Raw genomic sequence first — 12341 nt, forward strand, 5'->3', positions numbered from 1 at the left:
AGGACAGAAGTGATGGCTGTGAGTCCCAAGGGTAGATCATAAAGGGCAGCACAGCTGACGTGTTACATCTCTGCCTGGTAACCCCGCTGGCGTGTTACATCTCTACCTGTAACCCCACTGGTATGTTACATCTCTGCCTGTAACCCCGCTGGCATGTTGCATCTCTGCCTGGTAACCCCGAACCACTTTTCAAGAAGCTCTTCTGCTCTGAAGCCACCGTGTATCAAGGAAACGCAAGCTCGCCCAGAGACCACCTGAGAGACCTTCGAGTCAGCGCTGGCAAAAGCACACGATAGGGGCAAAGGCCCTCCTGACCTGTGACTCAGACATCATGGATGGAGTTGCTGTTTAGAATCCTTCGTGTCTTTGGTTGCACAGCAATTACAATTCTTGCTTAGCCACATGCAGCTTCATGAGGTGACAGAATGAAGGAAGAGGGTGGCCACGATGGCACACACCTTTCATCCCAGGACTGGTGAAGCAGAGGCAAGTGGATCTCTTGAGTTTGAAGCCAGCCTGGTCTACAGAGTGAGTTCCAAGCCCACTAAGGTTGCACAGTGAGACCCTGCCTTTAAAAAAGAGGAAGTAGTAATTGGTTCAGTGGGTGTTCAGTGTTTAGTTTTGAGCTTCCTTCTTGGGCCTACCTGTTCTCTGTGTCAAATATTAAATGCTAGCTGGGCAGTGGTGGTGCACGCCTTTAATCCCAGCACTTGGGAGGCAGAGGCAGGCGGATTTCTGAGTTTGAGGCCAGCCTGGTCTACAGAGTGAGTTCCAGGACAGCCAGGGCTACACAGAGAAACCCTGTCTGGAAAAAGAAAAAAGAAAAACAAAACAAAACAAAATACTAGATGCTAGTTTAATAATGGTCTCTATTAATGGCTTCTTTTCCCTTGATTAAGAAAGCAGTGGCACTTGATAACATAAATTAGATAATGATAAAGCAGGGCCACAAATACAGAGCTCTTATGGGAAAAGCAATGATGCTATGATTTTGGCAGCGGAGATGGTAAGCGCACTGTAAGGGTGGTAAGACTTGAACAAGGAAATGTATTTTTTCTTTTAAATTTGGTTCAGAATTGCAATAAAATATTTATTTAAATTGAGATAGTTTCACCATCTATATTTTGTCAGAATATATTGCACTTTCCACAGATTTGATTAAAACCAGGATTTGGTTTTCAGTTTGGTATTATCCTTTCAAATATATGGCTCACAGCATGGTAGCAGTGCAGTTGTTTGGTGTGCAGTGTTTGCAGGGTAACCCACTAGTGAGTGATGACCCCTTCATGGGCCCCCTTTGCTCCAGGCCTGGATAATAACCACGCCCAGGTGATGATTGACCGCAGCAGTTCTCATCCTGTGGGTCGTGGCCCCTTTGTGGGGTCAGAAGACCCTTTTCACAGGCATATATCATATCCTGCATATCATATATTTACATTATGATTCATTACAGTAGTAGAAGTACAGTTAACAAAATAGCAACAAAGTTATTTTCTGGTTGTGGGTCACCACCACATGAGTTGTATTGTACATGGAACTATAGTAAAGGATTACAGCATTAGGAAGATTGAGAACCACTGGTTGAAGGGCTGGATAGAACCAGAGGGCTGAACCTTTAAGCCCCATGTAGGTATGAAGCTGCAGGGCTTGGAGTTTGCCCTACTGAGTTCTCACTGTGCTCCTGTTTCCCATTGCGTCCCTAATTCCTTCCGTGCCCCATTCTTCATGCCCCTAGTCCCATGCCTCCGCTGCTCTCTTTGGAAGCAAAACGTATACTCTGCCATTGTGGGTTTACCAGGACGTTGAAGTCGAGAGATTCCCTTATGTCTCAGGAGAAACTTACTGCTTGGTATTGAGACTGGTAGACTACAGGGACTTTAATGGTGGACTGACTGCTTTGCATTGCGGTATTTTCCATGAGTTTATGGGAGTCAGAAGTGGATGCAGTTTGAATGGGAATGTTTCTGTGGGCTCAGGTATGTGCTCCTCAGTGGTGCTCTTTGCTGGTGCAGTCTGGGTGAGTCCATGGCCTGCCCCATTTGCATTCACTTCCCCTGCTGTTGGCTTGTAGTTGAAGATATGGTTTCTCAAGATCCCTGCCCTGGTTTCCTGTTCCTGTGCCTTCCCTGCCTTTATGAATCCTCTAGAACTGTAAGCTAACAAAACTCTCCCTCCTGTAAGTTGCCTTGGTCACTTTCATCACAGCAGCAGAAGGTAGCTGATACAGCCGCACGTGTGGGTGCTTATTCCGTGGTACAGTTGGTAGGCAGAACTTCAGACTTTATATTTTTGTCATCCAAGAAAAAGCAGATTTTAAGCTGGGTGTGGTGATTCATTGTTTATAATCCCAGTACTCTGGAAGCTGGGGCAGGAGGATTGCTGTGAGTTTAAGACAAACTAAGGATTCAGAATGAGACAAGCGAGATTCTGTCCCAAAAACAAACACGACAGAAAGACAATAATTTAGTCCGAATCCAGACCCATAACTCTGAGCTTTAGGTGTCACACAGCACACGTACGTGCGCATGCTGACATTCTGGGTCACAGAGCAGTAAAAGGCTGTCCTTCCAGAAACGGAGCCCTGCCTGCCTGCAACCTCTGGGGAGATAAGGACAGCCACTAAGGCCATCTGAAGCATCTCACAAACTCCACAAGTAAAGCATCTTCCAGCAGACACTGGGGCGCGGTGACACATCAGTCCAGTCCGGTGACTGTGGTGGCTGCTTAACAGGAGTTGTAAAATGTATTCAGTTACGTTGCTAAAAATTCAAAGTGAGCGGGCAGTTCTGGTGAGCTTTTCTTCTGTGGCAGGCTCTTGCTGGTCTGAGGAAGGACTAGTAACCTAAGCCTTCCCATGATGCTAGCATTCTGAGGTCTATGGCGTCCCAAGTCTTCTGGGTCAGTTGCTATTACTCCTTTTGGTGCAGGAAGTGTCCCTGGAGCCCACAGCAGGGTTTGCAGTGAGGTGACCCTATCAGAGCAGCCTTGGCGAAAGTGTGGGGAAAGTGGATTTGAAAGGTGTGGCACTATTCTTGGTTGTCAACTTGATTACATCTGGAATTAACTAAAGCCTAAGAGGCTGGGTACACCTTGGGGGGGGGAGGGGATTTTTAATTAAATCCTTTGAAGTAGGAAGGTCCACTTTTAATCCCCATCTTTTGAGGTGGGAAAGTCCACCTTTAATCGGGGCCACACCTTCTGGTGACAGCTTCTGTGAAGTACAAGGAAGAAGGAAGCGATTGCTATTGCCTGCTTGCCCTTGCTTTCCACTCACGGTTATTAAAGCCTGCTGCACGATTCTGACATATACTGAAGACCAGCTGAGACATCCAACCTCAGGCACTGAACAAGACTCTTGGGCTTTCCCTTGCCAGACAGCACTGTTGGACCAGCTGAACCACAGCCTGTGAGCCGTTGTTCTAGTAATCCCTCTTATAGAGAGAGATTCATTCCACCTGTTCCGTTCTAGGGAACCCTGACTAATACAGAAGAGAAGAAAAAAAAGCAAGATACTTTTGCTGGTATTTCTGGGATTAGAAATCAAGTTTGCCTTTTGAAAAATAAGCTTTATTTGTATGTGTGTGTGGAGAGGAGTATGTACATCTGAGTGCGGCTGCCCCAGGCAGAGAGGCATTGGGTCCCCTGGAGCTTGGCTTCCAGGCAGCTGAGCTGCCTGACATGGGTGCTGGGGACTGGCAAGAGCAGTGCAGGCTCTTAACTGCTGAGCTGTCTCAGTAGCCCCCCGAATCTGCCTTCGAGGAAACACTGATCTAGAAGAACATGGTTCCACTAAGCAGCTCTTGAGCCTCGGTCCATGTCCATTCCCAGGAGGCCTAGTGGATCCTGCGGGTTGTGTAGTCCAGAACCATGCTGGCTGCGCCAAGCAGGGCCGGGTCCACCAAGTCTGAGACCACCACGTCCACATCCTGCACGGAGGTCAAGGCTTGCTGGCGGATGACATCCTTCACGATGTGGATGTAGTGACTGGCCAGGACTCCAGACAGGATCACCAGGGAAGGATTCATAGTGTGGAGGATGTTCACGACCCCAAGTCCCAGAGCAGTTCCAGCTGCAGGAGGAAAAGCAGAGACATTTCCAGGAACCATTAAACCAAACTCCAGGAAGTGCTACATTTAAAAGCTGTTCGTGAAGGCCAGGCGTGATAGCACCGCTTTCGTCCTGTGGATCTCTGTGAGTAGGCCAACCTGCTCTATATAGTGAGTTCCAGGACAACCGGGACTGTGTAGAGGGACTCTCTCAAAAAACCAAAATCCAATTCAGACCTGTTGATGACTTACTCCTTCTCACATTTTTTTGTTTTCTGTTTTTGAGACAGACTCTTTTTGTTGTTGTTTTGTTTTATTTTGTTTTTTTCGAGACAGGGTTTCTCTGTGTAGCCCTGGCTGTCCTGGAACTCACTCTGTGGACCAGGCTGGCCTTGAACTCAGAAATCTGCCTGCCTCTGCCTCGCAAGTGCTGGGATTAAAGGCGTGCGCCACCATGCCCAGCTTGAGACAGACTCTTACTGTGTGATCCAGGTAGACCTCCAACTCAGCGTTCCTCGTCTAAGTCCCTATAAGGTCTTAGCTGGCGTTTTGCTTTGCTTTGAGACAGGAGTCTCACGACAGGGCTCAGAACTACTGGAATTTTGCCTCAGCCTCCTGAGTAGCCTGTATGAGAGTGTCCTGTGTGAGAGTGTCCTGACTTATTCTCATGCTGGAGACAGTTCTCATTCTGTAGCCTAGGCTGGTCTCGAACTCACCTAATCATGCAAGCTGCTACCTAGATTTCTAGAGCTGATGTTCTGTCTCCCCTAGGCCTCTCAGCTACCATATCTTTCTTTCCCATTTCTCTCTCAGTGTCAGCACAGGCAACAAAGGACACCCCATCCGAGAAAAAAGGGGAACAGGAGTCTAGCTTAGTGGCAGAGTGCTTCCCAGAATGTACAAGGCCCTGTGTTTATTCTGAGCACTCCAAAAAATAAACAAAATTTTGTATACACTGTAAGGTATGACCTTAATTATGTGACCTTATGAGAAGCTGGAAGGACATCCTAACAGTTGGCGACTGAGTGGGAAAACTTGGCAGTTTTCTTCCTCCTGTCCTATATTTCTCTAAATACCTATATGCAAACTCGTAATATTTTATTATAAAATAAGGGTTATGACACATTTACTGGCAGTGCTTGTAAGCATCAATACTTGCCCTCTCGGCAGGAAAAGTGTCTGTGCCTGAGGGAGACTGAGGCTCCCCGGCAGCCCCGGGCGTCTGCGACCGCAGGCTCACCTGTTCGTAAGATGCTCTGGGCCTTCACGTTGCCCAGCTTGGCAGCCTGGATGAGATGGAGGGCACCCACAGCTTCATCTTTAGGCACTGACATCCCTTCCACCAAGAGCAGGTCCTCTGAGCAAACAGGAAGAGCAGTCAGGGATGAGCGGCCCCGAGGGGCCTCGGCCGCATTCCTCTGCCCACTGGCAGCAGCTCGCAGCAGTGGCCTCCTCAAAGGGACAGAGCCACTTGTCATGTGATGATAACCACACATTGCCCGAGCCTATGCTGCCCTCTTGCCAGCACACCTCTGAACTTACCGACATGAAAGCCGCTTGGAGCTGAGGACAGCTCCCTCCCTGCCACACCCCCATCCCCACCCCCACCCCCTCTTCCTCCTCTGCCCCATCACTGAGGTGGTCTACCACAGCAAGGCTCAAGGCTAGGGTGACAGTCTGGCCATTTCCCGCTCACATCTGTCCCAGCAGTCACCACTAGTTGCACAGGCCTGCCCACATCATCCCATTCTGTAAGGTTCTCTTTCTCAAGACTGGGATACTAAAAACTAGAATTATTTAAGGAATTAGACAGTGGACATGGCTTATGTACAAAGCTGGCTCTACTAAGTGCTAAATAAACAGTAGAGGCAGGGTCTCTAATGGAACCTAGAAGTTACCAGTCCCTGCAAGTCCCAGGGACCCTCCTGCTGGGACTGCAGATGTGCACCAGCGAGCCGGTATGGGTGCTAAGGATCCTAACGAAGCCCTTATGCTTAAGAGGCAAGCGCTTTACAGCCGAGCCATCTCCCCAGCCCCAACGGTGGACACCGCTGTCTCTGTCCTGGAAGAACTCCTTTGCCATTCTCGCTTCTTTCCTAATTCACACACTCCCTGAAGCTCAGCCCCAGGGTGATGCCCTACACTCCCTCCTTTCCCTGTATGGAGGGCAGGGAGCGAACTCTAGTGTCCCCTGTACAGGTCTCCACTGCCTTGACCACTGCCTTCCGTGCACTTGGCACACTGAAACAGAAGATGTTCAGTTTATTTCTTCACTAAGACGGACATGGAGGCTGGGTTGTGTGCACACTGATGGCTGACAAACAAAACCCAAAGAACTCCCTGCTGCTGTGGGCGGTAGGCCCCGTGCACCGCCCCCAGGCAAGGACAAGTTTAAATCTGGATCAGGACCAAAGATGCCCAAGCATCAGAATGAGGGGAATGAAGAGTTAGTTCAAAACCATGGCTTCCGTGTCAGCTCTCCGTAATTTCTACTCCCGTGTCCTTGTCTGCCATTCGGTTAGTTACTTCTGCAGGTGACGGATACCAACCATCATGGAGTTTCTTTGCTTCCCTCTGCAAGGCCATTCCAGAGGCGTACGCTTCGATGCACCCATGGCTTCCACAGGAGCAGTCGGGACCGTCCAGGGACACCACGAGATGGCCGAGCTCCGCTGCGCAGAAGGAGCTGCCGTGGATCAGCTCGTGCTGGTGGATGATCCCCCCACCGATCCCTGCGGGGAGACGAGGCACTGAGGGGCACGGCACCACTGAAACAGGGCGCCAGGCTGTGGCACTGCCATCTGCTCAGAAGGGCCCGCTTCTCTACACGGCTGAGGCTCACTGCGCACTGAACCTGTATGGGTGCCACTCGGGAAGGCAGTGTTCGAAGCACATCTTCTGAGGCCTCGTTTCCCTTCGGCTGGCTCACTAGGACTTCAAGCGGCACACCCGGTGTTGGCAGACAGAAGTCCCTCACACACACACTGCCTGCTCTATGCACTGGAGGGAGATGTCCCCAGCTAGCAGACAGGTGCAGTGGGATGGGGTCCAGCAGCGAACAGGCCACTCCAGACAGTGCCCTGGGAAGCTTCCCCAGGTCCTGGGAGATTGTGACCCTTACTTGGGACTTGGATGTCACACCCTTTAGTGACTCCACCCACTCTGCCTTCCTGCCCCCTCCCTCCCCTTCTCAGGATCACCTGTACAAGACAAGTGCAGGCTCTGCTTCAGGGAAGGCCAGGTAAGATAAGCTGTCTAATTGTGTTATAGTGCCTGAACGTGGACTATGACCCTGGGGCCATGTCTGAAATTCTACCATTCTAAAACAACAAAGACAAACAGCTGTCTCATGTGGAGTACGAATGCATTAACCCGCTCATTAAGGAGTTAAAGGACATTTTACCTTAGAAGCTCCCATTTTTAAGAGCCATCTATTATTTTTAACTTTAAATTTTATGTGTATGTTTAAATTTTCTGTATGTATCTAAGAGCAACACATGTGCCTGGTTAGAGGCTAGAAGAGTGTATTAGATGCCCTGGTGCTGGAGTTACAGATGGCTAGGAACCACTGAAGGAAGGTGGTATAATACAAAATGTCAGATCTATGTAGCCTGGCTGACCTGGTTCTGCCTCCGCTTCTCTAGTGCTGGGATTCAGGCATGAGGCACCATGCCTAGCCAAGTTATTTTTTCTTTCTCTTCTTGGTGATAGTCAGGGTGGCACTCAAGGCTTCACATGTGGCGGGCATAAGCTCCTACCATTGACCTATTATCTGTTTGGAGGAGGGCTTCGTGGGCGTGACCTGAGGTGGTCCATCACCTTCACGGTCTACTGTAGGGCAGTGCCTTACTGACCTCTTCCTGTCTCACCTGTCCCCGTGATAAGCGTCACGAAGTTCTCCTGTCCTTTTCCTTGGCCAAACTTCCTCTCTGCCATGGCGGCGCAGTTGCCGTCATTGTCCACCCACACGGGGAGATGCAGGGTGTCGGAGAGGGGTGTTCTGAGGTCCACGGAGTTCCATTCCTGAATCAGCTTGGTTGAATGCAGCACAACTCCTTCCTGGGGATTCACGCGGCCACCTGTGGAGATGCCTGAGCTCCACCCCAGACAGGAGAACAGTTTTGATTACCCACTTTAGGAACACCTGCCAGCATAAATGAATCCATCCATCTTGAATGTTACCAAGAACTGCAAGGAATCAGACAGTTCTGCATGAAATCCATAGTGCCCGAGGACCCACAGACCATCCCAGCTTCTCCCCAATGCTCGCTGCCATCCGAGGCATGCGTGGGGCCCACGGAGAACATGGAACCCAGTCACAGGCAGACTCTGGCCTGAGGTTAAGTGTAAAGACCTGAACTCTGAACACAGAAAGGAACATTTCCTGGATTTGTAGTTTAAAATCTCACCTACTCCCAGAATTCTGCAATTGAGTTTCACAGCTTCTGCGGCGGCTTCCACACACATCTGCAGGATTAAACTAATCCTTTCTTCATAGGTTTTAGGATTGAACTGAGTGTACTTCTTAACGATTTCACCCTGTAAGAGGGAGACAGAAGAAACAAAACACAGATCTGTCTTGGAGGCTGAGCTAAGGAGCACACTCCTGTGAATATTAGCCTTTCTGGTGACAATCAGCCCTTGAGGAGAAGGTGCTGAGACAGAAGTGACTGAGTGTAGAGGGCCTGTCCCTGACATGAGCCTAAGTCATTTCCTGGGAATCCATCCCAACACAAGGCTGCTGAGACAATGGCCGCTCCACAGCCATCGGGGAAGACTCTCTCAGGCTTCTGGTCGATGGCAGGCAATCTACACCTAGTTCATTAAAAGGTCCTAAGTTCTCTTTCCAGGTTGATACAATTATCAAATTTCACTACTGAGGCAAGTTTGCATTTAGTCATCTACTGGCATGCATACACAACTCAGGACAAATTTCCCTGCGGACTGGCTCATTGCCACGTTTTGTAGAGTTTCGTCCTGATTTAACACAAAGCAGAGACAGCCCCTCTTAACTAGTCCTGGTGTTCCCTCTTAACTAGTCCTGGTGTTCCAGGACTTTGTTTTGGTTTAGTTTCTTTTTTTATTCACCTCAACTGTGTATTATTTTGTTTCAGAATAATGTTATTTTAAAATCCCAATAATGTATGATAATTTTATGAAGCTAAAGATCCAATTGAAATGTTGACTATAATTATGTTAAGTTTATAAGCCAATCTGTGAGGTGCTGACATTTAGAAAACACTCAGCCCTTTCAGCAACGATAGTTTCTCAGGCCTTTGGCACAATTTCAGAATTTTATTTATGTAAGTCACAGTTTTATGGTTTTGATTATTCTTAGGACTCTGGGTTGTTCTGAATTGGTAGACTTTTCCCTTCATATTCTTTTGTATTAATGGATTTTTACATATCAAATACAAGGATTAAAGCTGTTTACCATTAAAAAATACATCTACAGGAGGGCTTCCCAACCTTTATTGTGCAAGAGAGTTGGCTTAGCATAACTATGGTGTCCCCAGAGTCAAACTAATGAGTCTGCCAGTGGCAGGGGTCAGACACCTGGCGGCTTACAACACCCAGTGATGTTAATGTTTGACAGACACATTTTTCATTGACAGACATTCACACAGAGGGACCCAAGATCCTTGTCACAAATTCATTTAACCAGAAAATTATTGATACATATTAATCATAATATCCAGCCGTTTACTGGATCATCCTAACTCTACCATCCAGTTCATTTCTTCATATGACTCACAAATAATATTGCTTGCTATGTGCAATCTCCTATTTTGCTGTCCCTTGCTTTATTCCTTACAGGACAGAAACCACTCTTAATTTCAATTGAAATTTCGCCTCTAATAAAGGTCACTTGTATTTGATATGTAAAAATCCATTAATACAAAAGAATATGAAGGGAAAAGACTGCCAATTCAGAACAACCCAGAGTCCTAAGAATAAGCAAAACCATATTGTTGGTCATTAATAAAAACTATATGTTAGGAGAATAATCTATTACTTTTTTTAAAGTATAGGGAGGTTTCTTTTGCTTCTCTCGAGATAGCCATGGTATGTTTTGTTTTGCTCTTCACTAACTGACCTAATATTATTAAATTTCTAAGGATTTCTGTTTAAAATCTTTGCTATTTCTCAAGGGCTGTTGATATTATACATGTCTTTGATAGTGCAAATAGATTTTCCTGGGAGGCTTGCTTCTCATTAAGTCAGTAAGAGATCACTGTAACACAGTCTGCTGTTTTCATGACGGGGCTCTCAGGCTGCCAGAGCCTGGCCATGTGTGGCACCCTGTGCCGATCAGGCTATGAAACCATGAACTGGAGATGTGTCCAGCTGACCGCTCCCTGGAAGCAGCATGTTTCTTCAGCTGTGGGGACTCCCAGCCAGGTGGGCAAGTGCTCATTAGACCTCACATCTAGATGTCTTCAACTCAATCCTCCAGTGGCAAAGCCCTCTTAAAGGGGCCTCCCCACTGCCAACTTGAGATGGACTGCTTTGGGTTCCCTAACACTTTACTTCTTCGAAATGTTTATCTTGTGTTTTTGGTTTTTGAGAGAGACAAGGTCTCACACTGTGGCCCAGGCTGCCCTCAGCCTTTCAGGAATCCTGCTGCCTCAGCTTCCTAAGTCCTGGGATTATAAGCACTGGCTACCACACCTGCTTGACACGCTAACAATCGGTAGACTGCACACGATGCAGGGGATTTGCGTGTGAGGGGTCTGACGGCACCATGGGCAAATGCTGGCACACGCCTGTGTGCTTCCTCCGTCCACGCACACCTTTTAAGGATCAACCACTCACACGAGATGTGAAGTTCAGTGCTTAGCAGTGAGTTTACCTTCATGCTAACTATTGCCACTCTCAGATTCGTCCCTCCGAGATCAACAGCCAAGGCACTCAGCGTTTCAAGGATATGGTCAATATCTTGAGAGATGTTCTCCTTTACGGGAGGGAAGCAGAATTTCTTCTGTAGTGGCTCTTGAAGGTCAATGGATTTGAGAAACTTTAAAATCCTTGGAACGGCATTTCCATCCCCATATATCTTTGAGCTGCAATATCCAAAAAAGTCAGTTCAGTGGAATGGTTTTGCCACACAGGCGATACCAAGGTCATTGAAACCCCAGTCTTCAGAGAGAAATAACTTGTTCTTTTAGAATAACCTCTCTGGGCTGGGGGACTACCCAGTGGTACAGCACTTCCCTGGCATTCATGAGGCCCCAAATTCAGTCTGTTGCATCACAAAGCAATAAAACAATATCCCCACAATGTGTGTGTGTGTGTGTGTGTGTGTTTTAAAATGTGATACACATGATAAGTCACTCCATGAACTTATTTTCTGTCAATTAAAATAAAAACTAGAGCTGGCATGGTGACACACACCTTTAATTCCAGCACTTGGGCGGTAGAGGCAGGAGACCTCTCAGAGTCTGAGGCCAGCCTAGCTTACATAGTAAGTTCTAGGACAGCCAGTGCTGCAGAAGAGAGAGACCCTATCTCAAAACACATAGATAAAAAGAAAACAAGTCTACAAATCCTAGCAACACAGAGCTAAATACAGAAACAGCTGGGCCTTTAACAACATTGTAATTTAGTACCTAAATTTGGGGAATTCTGCCTTGATTTGGGTTTTTGCTATTTTAGAAGTTTTAATCTTTACATTTCTGAGAAATTACCATATTGAAATAAAAAGGAGGGCAGCCAAAATTAAGTTTTAAAGGAAATCAGATACATTATTTTCTAGTATGTAGTCAAATTGTACCAGCGAAACCCACTGTAGGGTAGTACTATTGTAATTAGCAGAGTCAAATTGTAAAAGTTCTCCTCTGGAACCTGAGCAGAGACCTGGAGCTGGACATCTGTCTTTCCAGCTGCTAGGGTTGCTAACAGAAGAAGGAAAGGTCTGTTAAGATGGTTACACGGTGATGGACCACAGCTTCAGTTGGTGCCTGGGGCAGCTCCCCCTTTAATTACTCCAAAATGAAAGGCTCTGTACTCACCAAGGGTACTGTTTGCCGAACTGGAGGTGTAGTGCTTGCAATATTTTATCTTGGGTGTCAGCATCCCTGACATGAAGAACATTCTCCCCTAAATAAAGACAGGGACGTTACAATGACTTGTAGTTGGACTGTCTAGAGAAAATCCATCAGCAGAGTGCTGTGTTCACACAAACAGCAGAGTACTCACACAAACAACAATGTGCTCACACAAACAGCAGTGTGTCCCCACAAACAGCAGTGTGCTCACACAAACAGCAGTGTGTTCCCACAAACAGCAGTGTGT

The 12341-nt window shown here is 47.4% G+C and overlaps 1 protein-coding gene across 3 annotated transcripts in view; it reads right to left on the reverse strand.

The window, feature by feature from the left end:
* Positions 1-3529: 3529 nt before the first annotated feature.
* Positions 3530-12341, reverse strand: part of Gne (glucosamine (UDP-N-acetyl)-2-epimerase/N-acetylmannosamine kinase) — a 36351-nt gene continuing 27539 nt past the window's right edge. For 2 of the 3 annotated variants that reach the window (XM_021222013.2, XM_029533358.1), the window contains exons 6-12: positions 12059-12146; positions 10900-11110; positions 8456-8585; positions 7916-8137; positions 6596-6778; positions 5287-5403; positions 3546-4069 (exon numbers count right to left, since the gene is read on the reverse strand). In XM_021222013.2, coding sequence (XP_021077672.1) covers positions 3834-4069; positions 5287-5403; positions 6596-6778; positions 7916-8137; positions 8456-8585; positions 10900-11110; positions 12059-12146 — 1187 coding nt within the window. In that variant the 3' untranslated portion in view covers positions 3546-3833. Of the gene's footprint in view, positions 4070-5286; positions 5404-6595; positions 6779-7915; positions 8138-8455; positions 8586-10899; positions 11111-12058; positions 12147-12341 lie in introns of all 3 variants that reach the window. The other variant, XM_029533357.1, reaches the window with a different exon arrangement.

Source organism: Mus pahari, chromosome 22 (genome assembly GCF_900095145.1).
Source record: "Mus pahari chromosome 22, PAHARI_EIJ_v1.1, whole genome shotgun sequence".
Classification (NCBI taxonomy): Eukaryota; Metazoa; Chordata; class Mammalia; order Rodentia; family Muridae; genus Mus; species Mus pahari.